Source organism: Barbatula barbatula (genome assembly GCF_947034865.1).
Source record: "Barbatula barbatula genome assembly, chromosome: 9".
Taxonomy (NCBI): Eukaryota; Metazoa; Chordata; class Actinopteri; order Cypriniformes; family Nemacheilidae; genus Barbatula; species Barbatula barbatula.
The window spans coordinates 22,216,593-22,242,285 of NC_136772.1; the positions used below are offsets into that span (position 1 = coordinate 22,216,593).

At 36.4% G+C, this 25,693-nt stretch overlaps 1 protein-coding gene across 2 annotated transcripts; it reads left to right on the forward strand.

Annotated features, from left to right (window-relative positions):
• Nucleotides 1–3,288: 3,288 nt before the first annotated feature.
• acvr1c (activin A receptor type 1C) lies at nucleotides 3,289–24,784 on the forward strand. 2 transcript variants are annotated; one of them, XM_079463643.1, is made up of 9 exons: nucleotides 3,289–3,476; nucleotides 8,713–8,943; nucleotides 14,586–14,828; nucleotides 15,272–15,502; nucleotides 16,993–17,160; nucleotides 18,937–19,093; nucleotides 21,973–22,097; nucleotides 22,588–22,718; nucleotides 23,557–24,784. In XM_079463643.1, the coding sequence occupies exons 1-9, from the start codon at nucleotides 3,413–3,415 to the stop codon at nucleotides 23,680–23,682; spliced, it is 1,476 nt and encodes a 491-aa protein (XP_079319769.1). In that variant the 5' UTR covers nucleotides 3,289–3,412; the 3' UTR covers nucleotides 23,683–24,784. The 2 variants fall into 2 exon arrangements, with proteins under 2 accessions (XP_079319769.1, XP_079319770.1); XM_079463644.1 differs by lacking the exons at nucleotides 14,586–14,828; nucleotides 15,272–15,502.
• The last annotated feature ends 909 nt before the right edge of the window (nucleotides 24,785–25,693 follow it).

The window sequence follows — 25,693 nt, forward strand, 5'->3', positions numbered from 1 at the left end:
AGTCCACACCCACTAGAACACTTGGGCCAAGTCTATTTTAAGCAAGACTTGACCACGGGTAAGTGGGGGTATTTGGACTCAGCCGTTGTCCCAAATGAGATAACGTAGTTACAGAAAGTTTAGGGCTAGAAACAACCTCTTGGATTTGGGGACCTGCAGTGTAGATAGAATAAGCTCATTCTAAGGTAATAAAAACAGAACGCTTCATTATGCAAGGTCTTTATTTACCTCACATAGTTATTTATATTTTATTGCATTTCTGTCAATAGATATAAGAAATAACACACTGGTCCTTCAAGAGGTTAGAGCTTATTTGGACAGCACAAAGTGAGAGGCCAAATGAAAAGCATGAAAGGCACAATTATTTTCTTATAGACATAAAACATAGAGCTTGACAGTTATTGGTTAGTCGTTGTAATAGAACATATATTCAGAATATATTATATTCTACATTCTAAAATATTATAAGCTTCTTTTCTATTAATACCATTTCAATACCAACCACATACTGTATCTGTTTCTTGACTGTCAGATGGAAAGACATTTATTCTCTCGTCTCTACGGATGTATCTGAATGTAAAGTATGTGCAACAGCCTTGAGGAGGTAAAAATATTTATTTTAATCGCTTCTGATAAAGCTTTTTATGAAAGGAATCTGTAAATGGAATAATTGAATATATAATAACATGATTTTGACCAACCCCTCTGATCTGGGCTTTTTATAATAGCTCCCCAATTTTTTTTTATTTTTTAATAGTCTTGTTGTCAGGATACTAATGCCGCGATGCAATAAACCTTAAAGTGATAGATGTTCAGTAAAAAAATAACATGTTCTCATTGTTTACCTACCCTCAACCTGTATAAATAACGTTGCTCTGCTGAACACAGAGAGAGATATTTGGAAGAGAGTTGGCAATTTTCAGTTCTGGGACATCATTGACCACCATAGCAGGAAATAATAAAATGGTCGTCAAAGGTGCCCCAGGACAGTTTGCTTCTCTAAATTCTTCAAAATACCCCATTTTGTGTTTAACAGAATAAAATATGCATTTTTTTAATGTGATATAGTCAATGATGTCCCAGAACTAAAACGTTCTAACATTCTTCCAAATATCGTCCTTTGTGTTCATCAGAACAAACACATTTATACAGGTTCGGAACAATTTGCGGGTGAGTAAATGATTACAAAATTGACATTTTTGGGTGAACTGTCCCTTTAAAAGTCTTAAAATAGACTTGATTTGTTTGTGCAATATCTCAGAGGTTCACCTATATACTGTTTCAACGGATGCACACTGTCATGAATCACAGGGAGAGAACCCAAGTGCAGGCAGACACGGGGATGACGGGGAGAACAGAGATTTTATTATACAATAAACACAAAACAAAAAACCCACAAAGGGGTAAAACAAGACAAGATAAGATAAGAAATAATCTGGACACGGACTAACTAAACTGAGAAAACAAACACTAAGGACAAGACTAGACTAACTCACCAAGACAAGAACTAGAGACAGGATGCATAGCTAATCAATACAAGGGTTACAGACGATGACCGCATACAAGGTACAATATACAGGTCCAAGTACAATGAACGAGCACAGGACAATGAACACAAGGATGTTTTATAGGGGAACAAACACAGGAGATAACAATGGGCAGGTGCGGGTACTAAAACACTCAGGGAAGGTTAACGAGACAAAAGGGCGGGAAACACTGACGGGACACGAGAAAGCACATGGCAAGTTAGAATCAAAACAAAGCCATGTCTTTCTCACGCAAAACCTAAGGCTATGCCATGACTCCGCTGCAAGACCAAGAATAAACATGACATGATAGCGGAATCATGACAGCACACGCCTGGCCGAAGTTAACTTCTGGTGGCTAGTAATGTAACTATTTAGATTTTATTTCATTATATTTAATAAACATGTTGGTTTTATTGTATACTCATTTTATAAGTAAACAATTTGTAGAATGGGTCGCGTAACTTTGGCGCATTTAAGTTTAGCCAAGTAACGTTTCTTCTACTGATAACCCAAAATAATACTGTCTAGACATACTTTTAACTTGCTAGCTGATTTAATTGACTTGCTATTTCATTTGCCTGTTTTCAGAAATAATCTACAGGGACTCTATTCTTCACAGATGGGTAGCGGAAGTTACATTTGGGCCACAAGCCTGCATGCATTGCGCTGTAACAGAATCAGAATCAGAATCAGAACAAGCTTTATTGCCAGGTGTGCTTACACACACGAGGAATTTGTCTTGGTTACAGAAGCTTCCAGTACACAAATAAGGTTACAAGACAAGTAACAATCAACAAAGGCAACGAAAGTACAGAATAAAAATAAAAGTTAAGCACACAAAGGTGAAAGTGCAGTGTGACATATTAAAATATACAAGTTATGAGTTTATATATGTGAAATGTCTGAGGGAAATTATTGCACACATTTATTGCACTGTAGGGTGTATGATATGTATATACAGATTATATGAGATATCTACAGGTGTTTAAAATATACACATTTTAAGGTGCTATATACGAAAAATCTGGCACAAAAATATTGCACTCATTTATTGCAAAAGGTGAACATTTAACTGTTCATGAGGTAGATGGCCTGAGGAAAGAAGCTCTTCCTGTGTCTGGATGTTTTAGTGTAACGTAATGTTGTTACTTTGGACTAAAGTCAATTTCATTTGTACAGCATTTTTCTCAAGGTGCATTGTAGCAGAGCAGCTTTACAGGAATAAAAGTAAAAAACTAAATATTTTAGAACCCAGATTATTTTTTTTATAAAATATTAATTATGAATATGACTTCAAAATGTGACAAAAAACATTAAATAGTTCAGCCTCAACCAGCGGACAGTTATCCCATTTTAATTTTTTTTTAGGGACAGTGTTTTCAGCAATAAAGCTAACTGCATCATTATTAACTTTCTTAATACTTTTTTTGTTTACTGGTGCTCTCTCTCTCTCTCTCTCTCTCTCTCTCTCTCTCTCTCTCTCTCTCTCAGTCTCTCTCTGTCTCTCTCTGTCTCTCTCTGTCTCTCTCTCTCTCTCTCTCTCTCTCTCTCTCTCTCTCTCTCTCTCTCTCTCTCTCTCTCAGTCTCTCTCTGTCTCTCTCTGTCTCTCTCTGTCTCTCTCTCTCTCTCTCTCTCTCTCAGTCTCTCTCTGTCTCTCTCTGTCTCTCTCTGTCTCTCTCTCTCTCTCTCTCTCTCTCTCTCTCTCTAATCCTCTTACATTGAGCCTCAGGAGGTGGGGCGAGTCTCTGTCTGCATATTTAGTAGCTCTGGGGTTTATTTAGAGTGAAGCCGTGCATTCAGTCCGCGTGAAAAGACAGCAGAACAACCGTGATGTTTTTGGGAATACAGGTGGATGTGTTGGTCTGTGGAGAGTGACAGATGTCATGTCTCATCTCAGGTACTCGGACCCTGTGATTCTACTCATCATCTTTGCGCAACTCTCTGCAGGTACAGTTCTTGTCTTCCTATATTTAAATATGTTTTCTAACCCAACTGTATTTTAACCGTGTTCTGTATGAGTAAAGTCGGGTGCGTTGTGATAAGTTATAGTGTTACATCTTACAAGTCTGCGAACATTTTGACCGCCTCATAACCACTTGTTATCCACCTTATTTTTGTAGTATACGGTGTGACATACTTCCTTTTTGTGTTAAGACTTCCGTATTATTGGCTGGCCGGTTCAAAACGCTTTTAAAAAAGCTCTGAAGAATATTTTTCACGCCCGCCATGAAGTGGCTTGATATACCATATGAGGATTTATTCCATTGCTTTATATTTTCTCTCGGAATTGACTGGTCTTCGATGCGCAACCATAAAAGCACAGACGTAAAATCAAATATGTACATGACAGACCACAAATTCGTGTTTTTAAAAGCAGATGTGAATACCAGTCAAAGAGGAGCAAACATTCCTGGATCCTTACAACTTATAACGGAAGAATGGAGACGGCTGGTTGCTCTTGTATCGCAGGTGTCCACAGAGTTGCTGCATCCATCACAAATTTCTAAAAACATCTCCAAACACCAATAACTGTGTGTTCTTATGTCTATTAAATAAAGATAATATTTCATGTTGTTCTCTCCCTTGCTTGCTTTGATCCTCCTAGTAACATGGCCTTGAAAAGACTAGCAGCAGCCTACGTGTTGACATAATGTTAAATGTGCTTTGGATAAAAGCATCTGCCAAATAAATTTTAATGTAATGTAATGACAGGGCAAGTCCTGTAACTGTAAGTCATGCAGCTGCGATCCACTGGCAGGTAGGTTTGCTTTAGCCTATTAAGTTTTTAACTGCTAAATATATATAAAAATGCTAACAGCTTTATTTTAACTGCTGCTAACATTATTATACCCCTATTGGCATGTTTTAGTTGTCCTTAAATGTTTTATATGTAATCTTATATTTAACATTTAGTGTCTCTCTCCCTGTAAACTCCTGCCTTTGAACGTTTGCTATTAAACGTTAGTAACAGCTCAAAGATGGCGGCACTCACATTTACGCCCAAATAAGGTGGATAGATGGATAATTGATGTAATGAAATGGATAGTCAAAAGGTCAGCAGAGATTGTTAAAGACAAATATGTCTTCACTTTAAAGCACATAATGTTTGCTTACAAAAATTGTCTCCAAGAAGTAATCTTTATACAAGAGTTGAACAGCTGATAAATAGCTTAAATATCTCAATGCAGTATTTAAAAACTTTTAATAGGAGAAGAAATCTATGCAATGATGCAGATCTCTTTTTTTATGAACATCAACATACAGTGAGTCAACTAGAGATAACAACTGTGTGTGTATTTCATTTTGAGTTCATTTGGCACAACATAACACATTGTCAAAAGCCCTGCAGTCACAGTACCTACATTTTCTTTAATGGAAGCATGTGACCTTAAAGGGGGTCATATGGACGTGTTAATACGTGTTTTTCTGTGTCTTTGCGGTGTTGTAAGTTGCCCATGCATGTATTAGACTTAAAATTGCAAAAATTAAAGTGTCAGATCTAAAGATGCATTCTATCTAAAAGCGAATGCTCACCAGACCTGCCTGAAACGCCTCGTGTAACCACACCCCCACAAATCTACGTCATTTCGTGGTATGATTCGACTAAGACCGCCCAAATCTATACGCAAGTAAGGTGGGCGTACCTGTCAGTACAATCAAAGAGGAACCTGATGTTCCAAATATGGTAAGAGGCATTAAATATCCGTCACGTGACTGCAGTATTCGACCAATCACTGCGTACTGGTTAACTGGCTAATCATAGCACACCTCGCTTTTCAGAGCGATGACCTTTGTCAAAAATCTGCACGTTTTAAAGAGGCAGAGCAAAGATGAAATACAATTTTTTTTATTCTAAAATCGTGTATACACATTGCATTACATATAAAACAAATTATTATATTTTATTATTGTCATATGACCCCTGTAAAGTCTTAAAGCCCATATACAATGTATACCTTGTATATTGTTCATTTTCCACAGTTTTTTCTTTATACATGCAAAGTGGTCTAATGTGTTCTAACTCTTGTGTTAGACAGTAAGGGGCTGCAGCACTGTCTGTGTTGATATGGCCAGCTTTAATTTCCAGGATAATAGTTCCAGGGCCTCGTCGGTTTCAGATTTTATAAAACCATGCGTATGCCAGAACCTAGGCAAGATTCTGTTTATTTATTCCAATGCAGCAGAAGACTTTGCGTACATGTATCTCCACCCCATCTCTTCTGAGAAATAACCTTATACGAAGGTTACAATGGCCAGTTTATATGCACGATATCTACAATACATACCATTTCCAATTGCATATTGTGCATACAAAAAAGACTTTTCTGTACAGTATCATAGAGTCAGATTATACAAGTCTTAGTTGCGTGACATGCTATATATTTGATATTTCTTTCTGTGATTTCTTCATTTCCCTGTGAAGTTGCTTAGGGCAGTCATGTCCCAATATTGAAAGAGTTGGACTTGTGACCCAAAGGTTGCATGTTTAATTTCTCGGAAATGAAGGACATGACTGAGGTGCTCTTGAGCAAGGGCAACTTTCTCCCAGTTACTCGCCGGGTGTTCAAGACTTGCAGTGCGTTTGTCCACTACTCACTGGATGGGCTAAATGCAGAAGACCCATTTCGAATACCGGTTGTCAAAATGATAGACAAATAGCTTCATTTCACGTTGAAACATTGTAAAAATGCATTTCATAAATGACTTTTAATTAAATTGAATAGTGTAGGCACGTGTGCGTGTGGGGTCCTGGAAAACTCTAGTGGTACTTTAATGCTATACATTACAGTGACATGGCGTTGGCAGTGGTTCAAGTTGGACAACATTTCTACCCAGCATGCACTGCTTCAAGTAAGCACACATTGCTGTTTACAACCTAAATCATAAAAAAATTACTCATTCAAAAAAGAAATACACATTCAGGGAAGGTAAATAAATGTCTTCAAAAGTGAAATGATAGCGTTGTATATTCCAAGGATGGAATGAGGGTAAGTCAATTATGAGTTGACAACTGTCCCTTCGAAAATATCCTTTTCATTTATTACAAATGATAAAATGTGTTCACTGCATGGGGATGTTAAACGGCATCATGCATAAAAGTAATTATCAGGGAACATGTTATTAATAAAGTTTGAACAAGTTGTCAGAGGCTTGGTGATAGTCACGTTGATGTCGAGCGCCCGCAGTGTAGTCTGTTTATAGCTTCATGCTTTTTACTTCTGTGGATTATATTTACGCTTAAGAAATAATAAATGTTGTGTTAATTTCTAAAGGTTATTTTCATAATTTGTAAGTATCATAAACCTCTAAGAGACTAAAATCTTTAGGCTTTTTGTCGAGGGGAACCAGTGTGGTGCTAACTTCCGGGATGGGCTACAAAAATACATCATCCACACAATTTATTCACTCCTTGTTTTTAGAATATCCTGACAGTAGTTTTTAACATCAACAGAGGCGTTTGCTCTGGTAAAAGCTGTTTTTGCAAATATTGCCTCTAGTTTTGAGTATATATACAGTAGGTGAACTTTGATTTTGGAATTTCTGAATTATAAACCAAATTAGACCATTTTGCCAGTTTGTTTGGCATGATTTAACCTTTATTTAAAATAACAGACTTGGAATTATTTGCTCGTTTTCATGGTTCAGATTAAATTTAAAACATGATATTACTGAAATATTGTCAAAAATATTAGATGGTGAAAATATTTGGGAAAAGTCTTGTGAAACCTCACCTCTTGCTCTGACAGCATATTTTAGATAGCATCATCAAATTTACGAGCTTGTTTTTTAGAGTGTGTGTGAGTTTTTTGGAGAAAGAATAGTTTAAGCCATATGTAGAGTTTTCCTTTTAAAAAATACCAAGTTTTTCCTACAGTTACTCTAGATAAACTGTTAAAATATTTAAAGCAAAAGCACCATTACCAGTAAATACGAATCAATGGGCCGAACACATGGTAGATACAAATGGATTTTCATACCATGGTCATTTTTCAATAACGTGTATATAATAGGTTTATATAGCTCTTATACGTTCATCTACAGTATATAGCCTCGTTTCTTGCCACCACAGTAAACAGTTTATATGGTTTGTAAACTTTTATGGTGTCATGTACTTTTTATTATGTGCACATTTAGCACTTCCTAAACTTTCTCTTTATGAAGAAAAACATTTTTAGCAAAATATTAGAAGAATACAGTCAAGTCATTGTTATGTTGGGAATAATGTACAGGCAGCCGGTCATTATCGTAGAAATTAGTGTGATCAGGACCCGACGAGAAGCGGAGTGTACGATCTTGTCTCCGATTTATTTTGTCCGGCCTCAAAAACTGGGCTTAGGGCAGATGGGGTATGTGGATGACCACGGACACCTCTGATGACGAAAAGTGCATCATGTGTGTGCGAACACAGATGGATGAACTATAAACTGTAAAAAACTTGAACCCCCACATTTTACTGTATGGGTTAAATGCAGAGGTCACATTTCGCGTATGGGTCACCATATCTGACAAATCGGTCACTTTCACAGTCAAATGACAATCTGTGAATTTAATCAAATGAGTTTTTTTGCTTGCAACAAACTTTAATTTTACAGTATATCTCCCCAACCAGAATATGTAATCCCCCCAGCCGAATCCCCCTAGTCGGGCCTGAACCCTCACTTGCAATGAGTGGAGGCTTGGACCCTGAAACAATATTCCTTAGGTCACAACTTAACAAGCGGACGAAATTAAATGATCTTCTGAGAGGTCTACTGGTTCCAGTGAAAATTGGAAGTTTAGATCCAAGGACACTCAAACGATTTATATATCCCAAAAATAGAGATTAAAAACATAAAAAAGAGATGCCTGCTGAATTGATGAATATAAGTATTCAGTACATAAATCATTGTAGCTAATAACAAGTGGGGAAAAGAAAATGCATACTGTTATTATTTCGTCATATCCCATGCAAAAGATTTGAACATATGTTAAGAAAAATCTGACGAGCCCATATATAAAAAATGGTCCGGTCCCTGGGCATTTGCCAAGATGGCAGCCCATGATAGTAAATAAACTACACATTTTTATGACAAAATGAGATAAAGATTTGCACCCAAACATAGTCAATACCTTTGTTTAACATATTTTTTTGTCTTTATTAAAAGAAATGACTTAACAATCGAATGTCTTTGTCTTCTCTCAGGCTTAAAGTGTGTGTGTCAGCTGTGTGTAAACCATATCTGTGAGACGGATGCAGATGGCGCATGCTGGAACTCTGTGATGCTCATTAATGGTAAAGAGGAAGCTGTCAAGTCCTGTCTGTCTCCATCACAGCTGAAGGGTCAGGTGTTCTGTCGTAGCTCCAAAAACGTCTCCAAACGCAACTGCTGCTTTACAGACTTCTGCAACAATGAGACTCTGCACCTCAAACCAGGTATGGCAGTCTAAAGATCAGCTCCAATTGAGTTCTTACAACATCTGTCGATAAAGGTTTTCGTCCTAATATACAAGGAGTATATAAATGTTTGATAAGTTACCATGGCAATACTATTTAAGAAAAGTAAGAAGAATCCTTTCTACCATTTCATGACAACATTCTGAACAAGTTTATGTAATATCCATGAGCGACACTTCCAGTAGGGGGCACTAGGACTGTGACTCACAGTAGGCACATCCATTTGTTCACCCATTAACACAATATACAGCTGAAGTTGACCAAGTTTGGTGATTTATTGCTGGCCTATAGGAGTAACAAGAGCAAAAGGGAGATTAAATCTTTCAGTGCTTGGTCTCTAAATAATAAAGAATTAGCTATGATAATATGATGATAAGGTAGCAGTCTCCCAGTGAGTAAGCCAGTGGCATCGGTGAAGGAACCAAAACTCTACTATTGATGTGTGTACATGTATGTGTTTAAAGGCTGTAATACACTACAAGACTTTCAAATTTTGCCTAGATTTTCAGTCTGGACGTGTTGCGGAAAGTCTGTGCTAGTCTGCAGATTTCATCGCGAAGTGTGTGATGCCCTAGTTTTTTCTGCAAACCTTCAAAAAGTCTGCAAGTGTCTGATGTCTAGTTCTTTAAAATTCTGTTCAGATTTTAAAGTCGTGTAGTGTTTTCCAGCCTTAAGAGGGGAGAAAAAAAACTTGTGAGGGACCAGACTCAACCGCGAAAGCCAGTTCTCCTCTTGCATATCAAAATAGCACTGCTGCAACTGCAGAGAGAATTATTATTGTAAACGCTAAGTTTCGACAGAAATAATTAGCCAGGTCATGCGATAACTGGACTTATCCACGAGTTTCCTATGCCCCATGATGCTTTGCGTGAAAGATGGGTGAAACCTATGGTTTGATCTAAACGGCTCATTTCTGCCGTATTTCAAGTCATTGGTTCATAGCAGAATGTGAACTTATAAACCAAATCAGCATTCTGTCCACTGCTTTATAGAGGAATGGCATGATGATGCTTTTAATGCTTGATGGCGGATATTACGCAAACTTCCTTGATAAAGTTGTTGTGACAGTAAACCAATGAGAAATGTGAAAACGATTGGTTTTCGTTTTCTTTACATTATGTCGATTGTGTGCTACTTAAATTCAGATGTCGTAAATAATAATAATCATATTCTTTGGTATTTAAAAGCGAACTGCAAGCATAAACGGCCATGTGAACATTTCGTAAAGATGCTGTATCGTCAGCTGGCCATTAATCTGATAAACACTATACTAAAGATCACGTGCAAAGGTTGCCTTTTAACATTTTGTTTATAAGACGATCAGTTAAAGAAATACCCACTTTTTATCAAGCATATCAGAATATGTAGTCCACATGATGTGATATATTCCAACAAATTTTGACCATCCTTGTAAATCCAGTTTACGGTCTCGTGTTTTTATTGAAGACCGTACAGTGTGTAGATGATTACATTCATCTCTTTGAACTCCATTTTAAAACGGCTAACTCTTATTAAACTATGAGCACATTCAGTCTAAGTGATGTTTAATGATGGTTATCTATTTGCTTGAGATAAGCGGTCGATATTTTGAAGTTAGAAAACTGTAAAGTCCTTCACATGAGCAGTCCGTCTAAACTTCAGATCTGTGAGTTAAGCGCTCTATTTTATTACGTGAAATAATGTTCGCCAGGTTGTAATGCTACGTTCGAGACAACTTTTCGGTATTGACGACCTGTGTCTTGTTCCGTAAGGCTGCGTCCTTGTGTCCTCCAGAGCCTCTAAAGCAGGGATATTCAATTACAGTTCCAAGATGTCCGGTCTTTATATTTTCTTCCAAACTGAGTTCTGGACGATATGTTTTTTTTAAATAAATAAATATTTAATCAATTAAACCCAGTTGGATACTGTATAAAAGATATGACCTTTTATCAGGCTATTTATTATAGATTTTGATTTCCACAGTATGTATGTATGTATAGTAGGCTCTGTGGCTTTAGGTGAAGTCTGATTATTAATATTTGTGAATTAAATAAAACATGCAAAAAGCAAATGTAATGTAACAATTAAAATGCTCATAATAAACAGAAACAAAGTTACTTACTAATTTAGTCTTTTCCGTGCCATTCATACCAGAACTACTTCTATCTAAATAATCTTCCAAATTAAAACGTTGTTCATTACAAAATGTGACCCTGCTTAACAATATCAATATCTATGATTGCATGCAACCAATTTGACATTAAGGCGATTTACAAATTGCCCCCATTGTAATCCGTCAAAATTATAGATTTTTTTATTGGATTATGGATGCCCTCACGCATTCTGGACGTCATCAAAGTGGTGACATCATCAAATTGCGATCGGTTCGTGGGATCGGCCAAGTTAGTGAGTACCGATCGAGTCATAAAATGTGATAATCGGCCGACACCGATCTGTGGCCGATCGATCAGAGCTTTACTATTTTTCAGTGTTTTTACAACATGTAGACTATGTTGACATGCTGTTTTTACTGTGTTCTATAACACGATACAGTTGTTAAATACACGTTTTTCAACACATAAAGGTCCTTATCTGTTTGTGCATTGCATCTAAGGTTCCTTATGAAGATATTCAAGCACAGGCTGCAATGTGATTTCCAGCTAGATATTCTAGCTTTAGATATTCTAGTGTTGGCTAATGGACAGCATGTCTTACACATCACTTGTTATGCACCAATTTCCACAGTTGTCCCGGCTGGAGTTCATTAGTCCGTAGGTCAAACATTGTGAAACTTATGGCCCAGCTGTGAAAATGATCGCACAGCATGTGAGTATAGCATTACCGTGCGTGGAACTATAATTACAGTTACCATAGTTACAGTAGCCACTGTATGTTTATTTAAACTGCGCAAGCCTTCATGAAACCTGAAAGCTTTGAGATCAATATCTATGAGACTTAATTCCATTTATTCAATGTTAATTCCATGCTAGAAAATTTGAAATAAAAAAATAAGCAGTGTTCTTTCGAATGCGTGTTGATGTCTTATATTTTTTCAATTCAATTAAAAGTTATTTCTATAGCATATGTTTACAATTGTGTGTTGTTGCAAAGATCAGAAAGTACATTATGAATATATTAAATTATGAAATATATAGAATATACAGTATCCTTGCAATGATTTTCAAGTAATATCTACAGTACGTTGATGAAACTAACATTCTAAAAAATGTAGTTCTAAGATTGTTATATTTAGGGTGCTAATAAGCAATTGTGCACATATACATTAGAATAGATATACATGTATATTAGCATTACTGTTAAAATAATTATCTATATGATTGTGATCAGTTTTGAAATAGAAACACTTGAATTGATGACAAAAACAAGAAATGGGCGCACATTAGGAAAACCATCAGAAATGTCAAAACATCAGAAATCTGTTTCATGTAATGACAATGTATCAAAATGTTATACTGAAACTATGAGATATTTAGTCTATTAGCATGATGGTCATGCCATGATAGCGTACATTGTAATGGAGTAAAAAGGAGGAAATAACATAACAATGGGAAAAAATGTAAATATGATGGATCTGAAATAATCTCTCACCCTTCTGAAGTATGTTATTACTCTCACTATTTCTGTAGATACTTTATAAAACACTCTTCATTGGCCATTTGCCCTCTTGTTTCCTAAGTGGACTTATTTGCAGTCTGTTTTAGTGGGAGAGAAAAGGGAAAACGTGTTTTGAAATACTTGACTATGGATGTTGTTGCTGGTGACCCTGTACAGATGTTAGTAATGGCCCATTGGCTGATCAAAATCAGCCTTTTTATAAACCTGTTGCACTGTACACTTGCGGACGGGGTGTAAGACTAATCCCAGAATAACTGAAATGTTAGAGATGTATTAATCGAAAACAACTTGTTTTTTCTCAAGATGAACAATATTAAATTGCTCTTTAGAATTTGAATTTTAAAGTTTTACTTAATTAATATTGCATATAGGAATTTATAGTCTGTTTAATATTTGACCTGTGTTTCTCTCTCCTTTATCTTGAATGTGTGATTCTCAGTGATGACCCCTGTGTTTGTGTGTGTCTGCACATCTGTCTGTGTGCACATTTGTGTGTGTGTCTATGTGTGTTAGTACGTGTGCATATTGTGTGTGTGGAATGTTTTGTATGTGGGTGTGTTTGAAACTCTGTGTGTGTGTCGGTGTTTTTACCTGTTTTGTTTTTACTTGTATAACCTTTAATGTTTTGCTTATAGTCAATATGTTTCTTGTAAAGCTGCTTTGTAACAATGAAAATTGTAAAGATCGCTATATAAATAAAGTTGACTTGACTTAATTCAAATTTCTTCTCTTCTCATATATTTAGTTACATTGATAGCAAGCAATTAAGTAATGTGCAAAACTTATTTTATTGGGCCATATTTACTAAAGCCATGAAACATTTTTTACATTTTTTACAGTGTGAGCACAGAGGTTCATGATGGAAGCCTCCACTGTAGATGCAAAGCCCTATTGTTTTTACTCTGATTATAATGATGTTTCCAATGTCCCTGGGCATTTTGGAGCCCTTAACATGTTATTTCAGGTCATTACGAAAACTCGGTTAACAGTTCTCATCGACTTGAACAATTTTCGCTCTGACACCCACTTCCTCCCCCCAAAAGGAAGTATTTTGGATTTTGCGAAAGTACTTGTGATGAACTTTTAAATACTCCACCTATGTGATTTATGTGATTGGCACCAAACTTGGTGAACATGATGCCAAACATTGAAGATGCTAAATTGTGAATGGATTTTCTGATACCTTGAACAGTGTTGCCGTGGCGAGGCAATACAGTTATGGTGAAATCTGGGAAAGAGGAAGTGTCTCATATCTGCAGTGTACAGTACATTGTGGGATTTTGATCAAACTTGAGGCACATGTTTGATCACATTGATGTGGTACTGTAAGTCCTGGATAGCCTATAGCGCCACCAAAATGAACTCAAAACTGACTTTAAAATCATCTGTATTGTACTAAGCTGCTTCAGTCTTCAGTGAGAATAATGTAAAGACATCACTGATGTGAAATTGTAAAAATCTATAATCGTGTTGCCATGGTAAGGTGTCAAATGTTAGTATTATACTTAGGTGTTTTGAAACTCTTAACCTGTTTAAAATGTCATACAATTTGAAACACGACCCTGCAGGTGTCCTTTAGTCACGTGCAAAAGCTCAGAAATAGGAGTGGCGGCCGGGGGAGGGGGGTCTCTTTTATCTACTGCATACGTACATGGCACGATATTGATCACATTTGAGACATATGTTTCATCACGGGGTCTGATCACATTAATGTAGTTATTGTGACGGTGTTATTAAATGTTTTGAGGCTCTTAGTATTCTTAATATGTCAAAGAAATGTGGCACACACAATTATGGCATAGGCAAAAGCTCAGACATGAACATAGATGGCAAGATGCTAAATGTGACCCTGGACCAAATGCTCACCATGCATTGTTTTCTGAGAGCCACTATGTAGCAGTGTGCAGTGGTGTGGGGGCCCATCAACGCTGCTTGCATATATTTAATATATTTTGAAGTTGTGAATAAATGTGTTGACATGAGAAACGTCTTGTGTGATGGTTCAGAGCCGTTGCCTGAAGGCTTAGGCTGGAGTCAGCTGGAACTGGCCGCAGTTATTCTTGTGCCGTCGTGCTTGGTGTGTGTTGGTGTCGTTCTGGGAGTGTGTGCCATACAGAGCCTGCGCTGCGCACACATTAAAGCCCGCAAACAGGACCCAGAAGAACCCCTAGACGACCAGACTCTTGCGTCATCTGACAAATGCTTGAAAGAACTCATTTTTGACATGAGCACCTCCGGCTCTGGGTCAGGTGAGAGCAGACAATTTTTTTATGGCCGCTTAAGATTTTATCATATGTTGTGTGCTATATTTAAAGAAACCCCTTCACAATCGATACTACTTGGAATGTGTAAAAAATTTTTTTTGTTTGCCGAACCCCCCTGTTTAAAATTTTATTTAGCGAATTTTGATGTTTTGAGTGCAATCAACGTAAAGTATTTCCGATAAGCACACCGATTAAACCAAATTTGATTGATTGGAGTTAAACCTTTCTCTAAAGTTTTAAGAAAATCTTAGTATTCAGTTTAGGTATTTGTTCTATATAAATGTCATATACAGGTATATAGAACAATATGTGTGTGAAATAAAAATCTGATTTAATGGCTAATAATGTATTTTGAATGACCAAGCAGTAATACCTAATTTATTATCACCGAGTTGTTACTTTTAGCTGACATTGTGGTTTAATTTTAGGATTGCCCCTCTTGGTTCAAAGAACAATTGCGCGGACTATCGTGCTCCAGGAGAGTATTGGGAAGGGCCGTTTCGGGGAGGTGTGGAGGGGCAAGTGGAGGGGAGAGGATGTTGCTGTGAAGATCTTTTCCTCAAGAGATGAGCGCTCCTGGTTCCGTGAGGCTGAGATTTATCAGACCACCTTGTTACGACATGAGAATATTTTGGGTTTTATCGCTGCTGATAACAAAGGTATTACATGACAGGATTTAGGTGACTTCTTCTTTGCTTTGCTCGTCTTAATAAACTGAACAAACAAAGTAATTCCATAAACTTCTGTAAACAAAGTATTTTGTAATACACTATCGTAATTAAAGTAATTCCCGTAACGATTGAAAAGAAAATTAAAAAACTAAATTAAGTTATTATTATCCTTTTAATGCTGTTATGTTTAGAGTTTCTAGACCAATACAAGCCAATACGATGTAATTTTAGTAGCTTGCCATAATAATTTTAATGTTATTAAATAAAAACAATTTGACTTAAAGTGTAAGATTGTATTTTGAAGTTTACTAATATTGTGTAGGAGTACTCAACAACAGGTTTAAATGCATCCAAGGTCAAACAACGCTGTAGTTTTCTCAAAATATGCATTTTATATCACCTCCTTTCTCAAAGATCCCTAAACGATTCAATTGGTCAGCCAACCCAGTCTGTTGTGATTGGTCTTTCCACGTAGACTTCATTTTGGAAATAATCTTCTGTATGTTTGAAATCCGGGGGCTTATAAGTACACGGAAGTTCTGGAAGGTTACAAAAATGCCATCGATTTGTGCTATTAAGATAATGACACTAATGTATGCAGACGGGCTCACAGCTAAACAGTAAACACAGTAGCGTAAAATGATTAAATGTCCGAGCCAAGTGCACGGTGACTGATGAAACATTACAGCTTTTAAACGATATCTATCCACATCCTTCACGAATCCAAGTAATTCATTCGTCGACAGTCACTTTTTAGACAAAAGGACTCCCTGTGTTCCGTGTCAACGCGATGTCAAAATCAATAAAGAAAAATGACAGAGAAAATTCAAAGTGATCTACCAAATTGCCCACAACAACTACAGGTCAAGACATCCTTATAGCTGTCGATTTCTTACTTAACAACTGCCCTACGATACTCTTGATACTTGCTGCCCATCATGATGGGAAACAATAAGGGATTTAATAGCCATCTGAAGAAAAAGGCTCCAGAACATGAATGAAAAAATGATGTAAACATCCATGGAGTTGCAGTTATGTTTACTCAGCATAATTTAATTATGTTCAACTTGCCAAATGTATGTTTGTCACACAACAAACATAATAACTTTGAATCAAAAGTTACTGAGTGCAGCCGTAACGCGTCAGAGGAAAGCTGGCCCTCCTTGCTGAGTCTGGTTTCTCCCAAGGTTTTTTTCTCCATTTATTCAACATTGGAGTTTCGGTTCCTTGCCACTGTTGCTGTGCTGGCTTTCTCACCTGGTGGTATTAAATTAACTTAAGATTGATTTAAATTCACTTATCATTAGTTTATTAGAAGCAATGAGTATCTTAATTTTCCTATAATAACATGTACAGTACTGTATTCCACCTCTTTCTGTGTTTTTTTACCCTGTAAAGCTGCTTTGAGGTAATGCAACATTATAAAAAGCTGGATAAATGGAATTGAATTGAATAAATCCATCTCTGTCTGTCTTTAGATAATGGCTCATGGACACAGCTGTGGTTGGTGTCAGAGTACCATGAGCATGGGTCTCTCTTTGATTACCTGAACAGGTACACAGTATCAGTGGAGGGGATGATGGTTCTGGCACTGTCCATTGCCAGCGGCATCGCCCACCTACACATGGAAATCATCGGCACTCAAGGTGAGGATCATTTTGGTCTTTTAATAGACGACATGACATTCCTTGAGTCTTCCAGTTATAGCTGAGAAAAAAATGTGTTTTTAAAAGTACAGAAATGAACTGGGTAACGCTTTAGATTACGGACCGCAATGTACCACATAATTAAACAGAATTTACAGAAAAATTATGTACCTCTACAGTATATATCTGTATATATGTACAATATGCAACGTTTGGGGAATAAAGAATAAAAATATACAGATACATGTTTATTTGATTGATTTAAGGATTGTTGGTCACAAATCATTTATTTTTATTATGAGTTTTTATGAGTTACAAATTATAAAATGCGCAAAATCAATGTTGATCTTTTGAGAATATAATCAAGTATTTGAAAAGCAGTTGGATCTGGATATTTATATATGGCATATGCAGTTCCACTTATAAATATTTTTTAAAACCTTTACACCTTTATTCCCCAAACTTTACCTATAGTTCCCCTTTACCTTCAGATGTTCTGTAGAGGTTTATTATTCTTACAAGTTACGCAATAAATCCTGTTTAATTATGCGGTACATTGCTGTCCGTAATCTAAAGCGTTACCATGAATTGAATGTATGTGGCTCCTAAAACCAAATGGCCAAATTACTTTAAAATGTATATTAAAGGGATTGAATAGACAGAGGCAGTAGCAATCTGTTTTCACCTTGACATAAAAAAAAATATTAAGTAAGTACATTCCAACCCAATGTTTCAAGGGGGTGAATACTATTACCTCTCTGAATTCACACACAACAGCATTTACAAAGAGTGAAAACTCGTTTTACATGGTTGACTGCAGTAAATCCTCTTACAGGCAAAAGCTGGTCATCTCTTAAAATAGATGTTGAGCTTTAGATCCCAACACCCAATCAGATTAGCCACCATTTATCCATTCTGCTTTATTACTTTCATTCTCTGTTCTGACCAGATGTATATTTACATATTCACTCTCTTTACCAAGAGAAGAAATGCTGTAAATGAACATCATCCATCTTCAGCAGTGGTGCTCAAACTGAGCCAAATTTATTTTTTTAGCAAAGTGTTAAATCTCATTTTTATTTAGTGAGATTACTGCACTGTAGTATGTAATGTCATGCAACCTCAAAACCCCTACACCCTCATCAGTGTTCGAATCATGGGAAAGCTCTTGGGGGGGTTCCCAAACCAGCCCTCCGAAAAATAGATGGGTCACATCTGGTTTGAAAGTGTGAGATAATGTCGTAGATAAAGAAAGACTTGCATATCAAAATGATAGTATCCGTTGAGTCTGTACATGTCTTCATTGAACAATGTGTGGCGTGCTTGAGCATGCATGGATTTTTCCGATAAAAATGCAATTTTAATTTGCGTCTTCTGAAATTTGGACCGATAACGAACAGTAGTTTTAGCGTGACAATTTAACAAAAAATGAGTTGACATTTTTAGTAATCTAGTTTTAATGAAAAACTAGGGGACCCCCATGTTAGGGGACCTTGCCTATGGGAGGTCAAATTGGAACACTGCTTCTGATTCTCTAATCAAAATGAAAAAGTTATCGATTTGGAATTTCTGGAATGTACTGGCTTAATCTATGTTTGTAGTTCTTACATTGGTATTGTTAATAATATTTAAAGTTTTATAGATATAACTACAACTGGGTATCAAAAATACAAAAGATAAGACCATCCAATATGTCCATCATAGCTTTTCAAATATGTTTTGTCAGATCTATACTATGTTATGTGATATTAAGTTGTTGTATTTCTTATGGGGCAGGGAAGCCTGCCATTGCTCACAGAGACATAAAATCAAAAAACATCCTGTTAAAGAAGAATGGAATGGCTGTGATTGCTGATCTTGGCCTGGCTGTAAAACATGACTCCAGCACCAACACCATTGACATTCCCATCAACCACAGGGTGGGCACCAAGAGGTTAGCTTGTCTTTCTCTTCTGAAAGGTCATTGAGATTCAAATGGAACCTCGGATAGAGAGACAGATGTAGGCCTATGGCTCAATATATCAACAATGGCATTGAGTTTACAGTTGTGAAATAAAAAAACAATATAAATGTCACAGTATTCTTAAACTTTGAAAAAATAGTTTTACTCTGAGGCCGCAATTTTCTTTTGCATCAAAATACTTGACGTCAAGTATGGTTACAAAAACCCAAACCCGTACTCTTAACACTACAGCAAGGTACGTATGTTTTCCATACATATAAGTTAAATTAGTCGTCAAACATAAGATCAAATATATGTAAATACACAGGGACAGTAGGTGGCGGTATCTTCACACAAGCATGCCTGCCATAAAAGAACAACTCCTTCAGTAAGCATCTTTTCAAGCCAAGGTAAACATATGCACGACCAAATGGGTACACACGCTGAAGAAGGCATTACCTGAATGATGAAATTGTCCCCATGATGAAATACGATTGAATACGTTTGCATCTCTTGAGTGCGAACCATTTTGTATGAAGAAGAATAACGCACCACAACAATAAAAGGAAAAACAAGAGCGCAGTGCAAGCGAAACATATGCATGAAATCACAGCTACTGGTCTAAACTACTAGACATAGACTATTTAAGACATTATCATTCATGAGAATATACTGATAAACACACTAAAAAGACACTTGAGGTTTGGTTATTTATTCTGTATTAGAGAATAAGAGAAGATCAGGTATAAACAGCCCCCGTCAGAAAGAGAGAGACAGAGAGAGAGACAGTATCAACAAAATTTATTTCTATAAAAGCTAAAAATATCTTTGTTTGTATTGTTTCTGACCAACAAGATGTATGAAAATACACCAAATATTATTGTAGCCTTATTTGTTTAACATCATTTTATCTTACAGTACATTATATCTACATAAGAACTGATTAGTGTGTCTGCATTCATGTTTCAGTTTTCCATTTCAAGTCATCGAAAAAGAAAATGTTAAAATGAGTATTACATATAGGTTATTTTAAAGAAATAAACATTGAATGCTATAGTGAAAGGTTATTACACTGTATTAAGGCATACACGTCTTCATAGGGCATCCCTTTAAGACATTTCTACAGTATTATATTAGTAAGTCCTTTTGAGGTCAGTTTACTCAGGAGTCAACTGACTGTAAGCAAACAACGTTTTCAGAACTTCTGCAATATAAGCCAGCAAGAAAACTTCCCCCGAACTTTCACTCATTGGTGGGGGCTATCTTCAATTCTGTAGTGTAGAATCTATAGTGTCATACTTTACAGTGTTAAACGTATTTACAGACGAACTGTGTTCATGTTTACACACAAACAGTCAGTAACGGTGACAAGTTTTTGGACACCATGTTTTGTATTCATTCATTGACAAGTCACCCATTGTTTGGTGAATTGATACTGTATGTTGCTTCTCCATACCGCTCACTGTACAGAATAGATGCTGAGAGAGACGATCCCTGAGCCAGGAAAGCAAGACCTTGCGTGAGGCAGTAGTGGTGACATACTGTTGAACACCAATAAAGTTATTTAAAATTATTTCAGTGTAGCCAAAAATGGTAGTCAAAGGTTCCCAGAAATGTCTGTTTTTCAGATTTCTTCAAAATATCTTCTTTCGTGTTTAAGAGAACAATATATATATATATATACATATATTCAATCTCTTTTGCCAAATATCTTTCTTTGTGTACATCAAATAAATGTATACAGGTTTTAAACAAACGGAGGATGAGTAATTCATTGTATCCAATCGTTTTGTCAATTTGTTTTCTTTCATTTTAGAGTTTTGAGTGAAAAAAAACCCCATTATTTGTGCATAATTTTGCTAATATTAAATAGATAAAAAATCCGACAAGGTTACTCTTGTGGTGTTCTCTGTCAAAAATGCAACAAGGTATGTGAAGCACAAAGGTATGCAATGCAGGTCTCATGCCCATCAAAAACTCAAGGATGAAACACCTCGAGAGCACAGCGGCAAGAGATGTTTGAACACGTTTTCCCCAAAACGCCCAGGGGAGCGTCCCACCTGAAGAGGGGACGAATCCGCAGGAATAAACTCAAACATAGCGAAGTCGCATGGCATAAAAATACGCCTCGTTCCGAAGAACAAAAGCTGAATAAATGGGCATGCCATCTTCCTTTATACCCGTGTGTAAGGGGCGGAAACTGGAATGCGAATGTCCTTCGCCAAGTTCCTCTGCCTTTTGAAAAGTTTAAACCCCATTCTGTCTCGACACAACGTCGAGATGCAGACAGAAAGCGAACCAAGGTGCATAAGCTACGATTCAATCAGACTTTATCAGTTTAGAAAAAGAATACAAAACCAGTTCTAATTGAAAGAAACAAGTGGAGAAATCCAATGTGCCTTGGTGCTTGGGCCCTAATAAATGCTAGCTAACCAACACAGCTCTTCACATACCTTTGTCCTTTGGCCCTTAAAAATCGCAAAGAAAACAATAACGCTTCGCCCGAGAGTAATTGACCTTAATAAGAACTAATAAGGTCATTAACGTATAACACATAATGAGCAAGCACAGCGGTGCTGAAGAGTGTGTAGCACATGCGAGATATGTTTGGTGAAGCATTTATTTGCGTTTATGTATTTTAAAGCGTTGTTTTGTGAAATTGGGGATTGTTACATCACACTTCAACAGTAAAGCTTAATATCCCTTCATCAAAAAGAAGCTAGAAATATATTTACTGTATATATTGTCTAAAAAACTCTAGGGATGTTTACAGTACTTAAGATTTGTCTTAATGTGATTCATTTTGACAGAGGTTAATTCGTTCAGGTGTGATGCGGATACTTTACTGCAGTGTGTGTTTGTGTCTGCAGATACATGGCCCCTGAGATCCTTGATGACTCTATAAACATGAGCAGCTTTGAGTCATTTAAGCGAGCTGACATGTACTCAATGGGACTGGTGTTCTGGGAACTTGCCCGCAGATGTTCTGTCCAAGGTGACTTATTGTCATGTTAAATGGAGAGTAATTAGAAGTAGTCTGATTGATATTTATTCACAAACCTAGTATGCTGCCTTATTAGTTACTAATTCGATAGTTACTAGCAGCCTTGCGTCTGCCTTAGAGTTTGCTTTTGGCATGCTAAACTAAAGATCAGCCTGTCAGACACATAGAATTACAATTCATTCAATTCAGTTTGTTTATTTGTAACATGCTGTGATATACACAAGTTCAGGTCTAGTCAGCTTTTCTGTGCAAATAATAAATGAAATAGGAGAGAGACGATTTTAAAGTATAGAATAACAATGATCACGATAAAACGGTATGATGAAATTAACAATAGGAATGGAAATAAAAATTGAAATCTGGAAAATATAAAATGGCAATATTTTTATGACATCAATGTTTGTAGAACTAAAGATTTGAATGAAATCAAGACTTTCGATGGATGTTTTATCAATATTTATTGAGGCTTTGCACCCTGCAGGAATTCATGAAGATTTCCAGTTGCCTTATTACGATCAGGTGTCTTCAGACCCATCGGTGGAGGATATGAGAAAAGTTTTATGTGAACAGAAACTTCGACCCAACATTCCTAACCAGTGGCAAAGCTGTGAGGTGGGTGCGATAAATCATGAGTGTGGCATTTGACAAATTCAATGAGTAAATCTCAAACAAATAGACATCAAAGTATACAGATTTACAAAGTAGACAGCAAACAGTATACGTAAGGAGAACGAATCATTCTTAACAGAATAAGAGACCAGACTTTGAATTTAAATTGTGCCTTATTGTCTAATAAACAAATTGGGATAAAATGTGAATACTGGAGATTGTGGCCTGCCATCATGAAAATAGGATTTTATCAAATCAAAGCTCATTGACACCTATAACTTAACATAATTTAACCCTACACTGTAAATCATTTCTGTAGAAATTACAGTATTACTGGCAGCAGTTTGCCAGTGACTTACTTTAGCTTTATATTGATCTTATTTATACAGTTTGTTCAAAGATAAAAGAATATTAAACACAGAAAACAACGACAAATAACAGCCTCACGCAAAGCATTCTGGGAACCAAAATTGGAATAAAAAACAGAAAAAGGTTGACGTGAACTCTCGCATGGTTCCCAGAATGCTTTGCACAGGCTGTTGTTTTATAGTTTTTTTTCTGTAAGTATAATTGTTGAATATCCATTTCTCTTTGAACAAACTGTATAAATTAGATAAATATAAATCTACAGTAAGTCACTGGCAAAACGTTTTCAGTGTCCAAAACATATCCTACGTTTTTTATCCAGAGACTGAGAAATGTTCAGAATTCCCTTGAAGGTTGATTTAAGGCCATATTTAGAGAATTTGATAAATGTTTTAACCGAGCACAGATGTTTCACCAGTAAACAATTTCAAGCAGTAATGTGTCTCTAGAATAACCCATGTATGTTGGTTTTAAGGCACTGAGGGTTGTGGGTAAGATCATGCGGGAGAGCTGGTACATCAATCCAGCTGCTCGCCTGACTGCACTGCGTGTCAAGAAAACGTTATCTCAGGTGACTGTGGTCAAGGATGTTAAAGAGTAAAGGAGTGACACATTTCAAACAGTGGGTCTGACAAGCCAAAGAGTTCTGTTTTAGTACAGCTACGGAAAAACTGTCTTCTGCTGTCACGGGAGCATCGAAAGGTTCAATGAATGAGTGTGTTCTTGTTTTGTAGCATGTAGATTGCATATTAATTACATATGTACAGATACAGTATATTGCTACCTCAACTGATCCTGTAAGTGCCAAACATTTTGAGTTGCTTTGTGCCATATGTCTCTTTTGCTTGGTGTCATATATGAATATACATTGACCCCAACATATTTTAAGATATTTGTGGACACTTACGTCCCATTTTAAAATGCCTGAAGTGGCATCTTCAAACAGATTAGGTTTTCTCAGAACTAAGGTCACTTTTCTAAATCATATTGCAATGAGGTCTATACAGCCGGTGTCAAGGTGATTGATTAGATGTTTGAAGTCAGTTTTACAAAAGTGTCCTTGTGTAACAAGTCCGGAGAAGCCATGGTTCACAGTAGCCATGGTTGACATGAATACAGTAGTTCACTTTTATCAATGTCTGCGTTTGCCCCATTGGTTTTCCTCCCCTTTTCCTATAGTTTTATCATTTATCACTTTAATGTATAAATATTTTGCTGGAAAACCTGTTGTGCTATCTTATTTAAAAAGAAATTATTTTATTTTTAAGTGTTGGGTTAATGTCCAAACACTTTTTTTTAGAGCCACTGAATGTGTGTAAGGATTATGGGTATGTATTTGTTCCTCCAAGAACAAAGTAGATGGTCATGAGTACTGATGATGTATATACTGTACAGACCTTAACTTCTAGAGAGGAACAAAAATGAAAAGAATTATTGTATTCCAAGAACCATGTGTTGCTTTTTAAGTTTGACGTCAAACATGTATTGTGGTCTGCAAATCGTGGTTTCCTTATTAGAGGAAATGTTTATAATGTTTTTGATTGTACTGAAGGATGATTTCCTGCAAGCACTTTTATTTCTAAATGTAAATAAAGGTAATACATGTTTTGCTTACAGTATACTATATGCAGGTCTGTGACAAACTCTGTCAATGTCTATTTTACGATTGCAAAATGAATAAATATTGGACCGGCGGATAATCCAAAGCATTTGAACTAGATGCTCCATCTAGAGAAATTCAGAATGTGAAATGTACCTGCTGGAGGAATGTATATTTTGTACAATATTTATACAATATTTTTCTTTCAAATTGATATCGTACTCTATTGCACTAAACAAAGGTTCTGAGCCGCTTACAATAAAGGAAGGGTAGACAGATTTGTTGGAGCTAGCAGCAGCTTTGAAAGCAAAAGAAAAGATCCCACCCGCCATTCAAAGCTCTCTCCCAAAGCCACATCTCCTGAAGTCAATAACCTCATGTCTCAATTACCAGCCAGGCAATATTTCAGTAAAAATGTAAAGATCCTCTAGGTTCCTCACATTGCCACACCAATGGAAGCACCAGGAGAACCTCGATGAGGTACATTTTTAAGAATGGCAGTTCTATGAGGAACCTCAAAGTTTTCTTGAGGAACCATTCTATTAGGAATGGTTTGGAATCACCAAATTTCCAATTTGAATTATTTACTTTTTTATTTCCCCCTTTGTTATTGTTCCTGCTATTGAAATTATTATTGTCATTATTTAAAAGATGTATTTTAGCCGATTTTGCCTTTATTTTGAGGAAGTGAAGCGAGAGAAGGGGGCGGGATCAGGAAAGGACCACCAGTCAGAACTTGGGCTATCAGCTCTGACTATTGACATTATTTTGATAAACCAACTGAAAAGCAAAAACCAAATATAAAGCAGACATTAGTACTGGACATTCATTTTCAAATTCATAAAATATCCTTTGTGTTCTGCAGAAGAAAGAAAGTCATAAAGGGGGGAATAAATGATGAACTATCACTCAACTATAATGAATTGAGAGTTTACATCCTTAAGACAGAACAACCTACGCTATATGTAGCTCCATGCTCTCTCAACATAAAAGTGGTCACCACTTTGAGTAA

Bases quoted from the DNA above. Each gene is read 5' to 3' on its own strand.
- acvr1c (XM_079463643.1), top strand. From the start codon at position 3,413: ATGTCTCATCTCAGGTACTCGGACCCTGTGATTCTACTCATCATCTTT. The intron at 8,944-14,585 runs GTATGGCAGTCT...GTGATGGTTCAG, and splicing joins GACTCTGCACCTCAAACCAG to AGCCGTTGCCTGAAGGCTTA. The intron at 22,098-22,587 runs GTGACTTATTGT...TGCACCCTGCAG, and splicing joins CCGCAGATGTTCTGTCCAAG to GAATTCATGAAGATTTCCAG.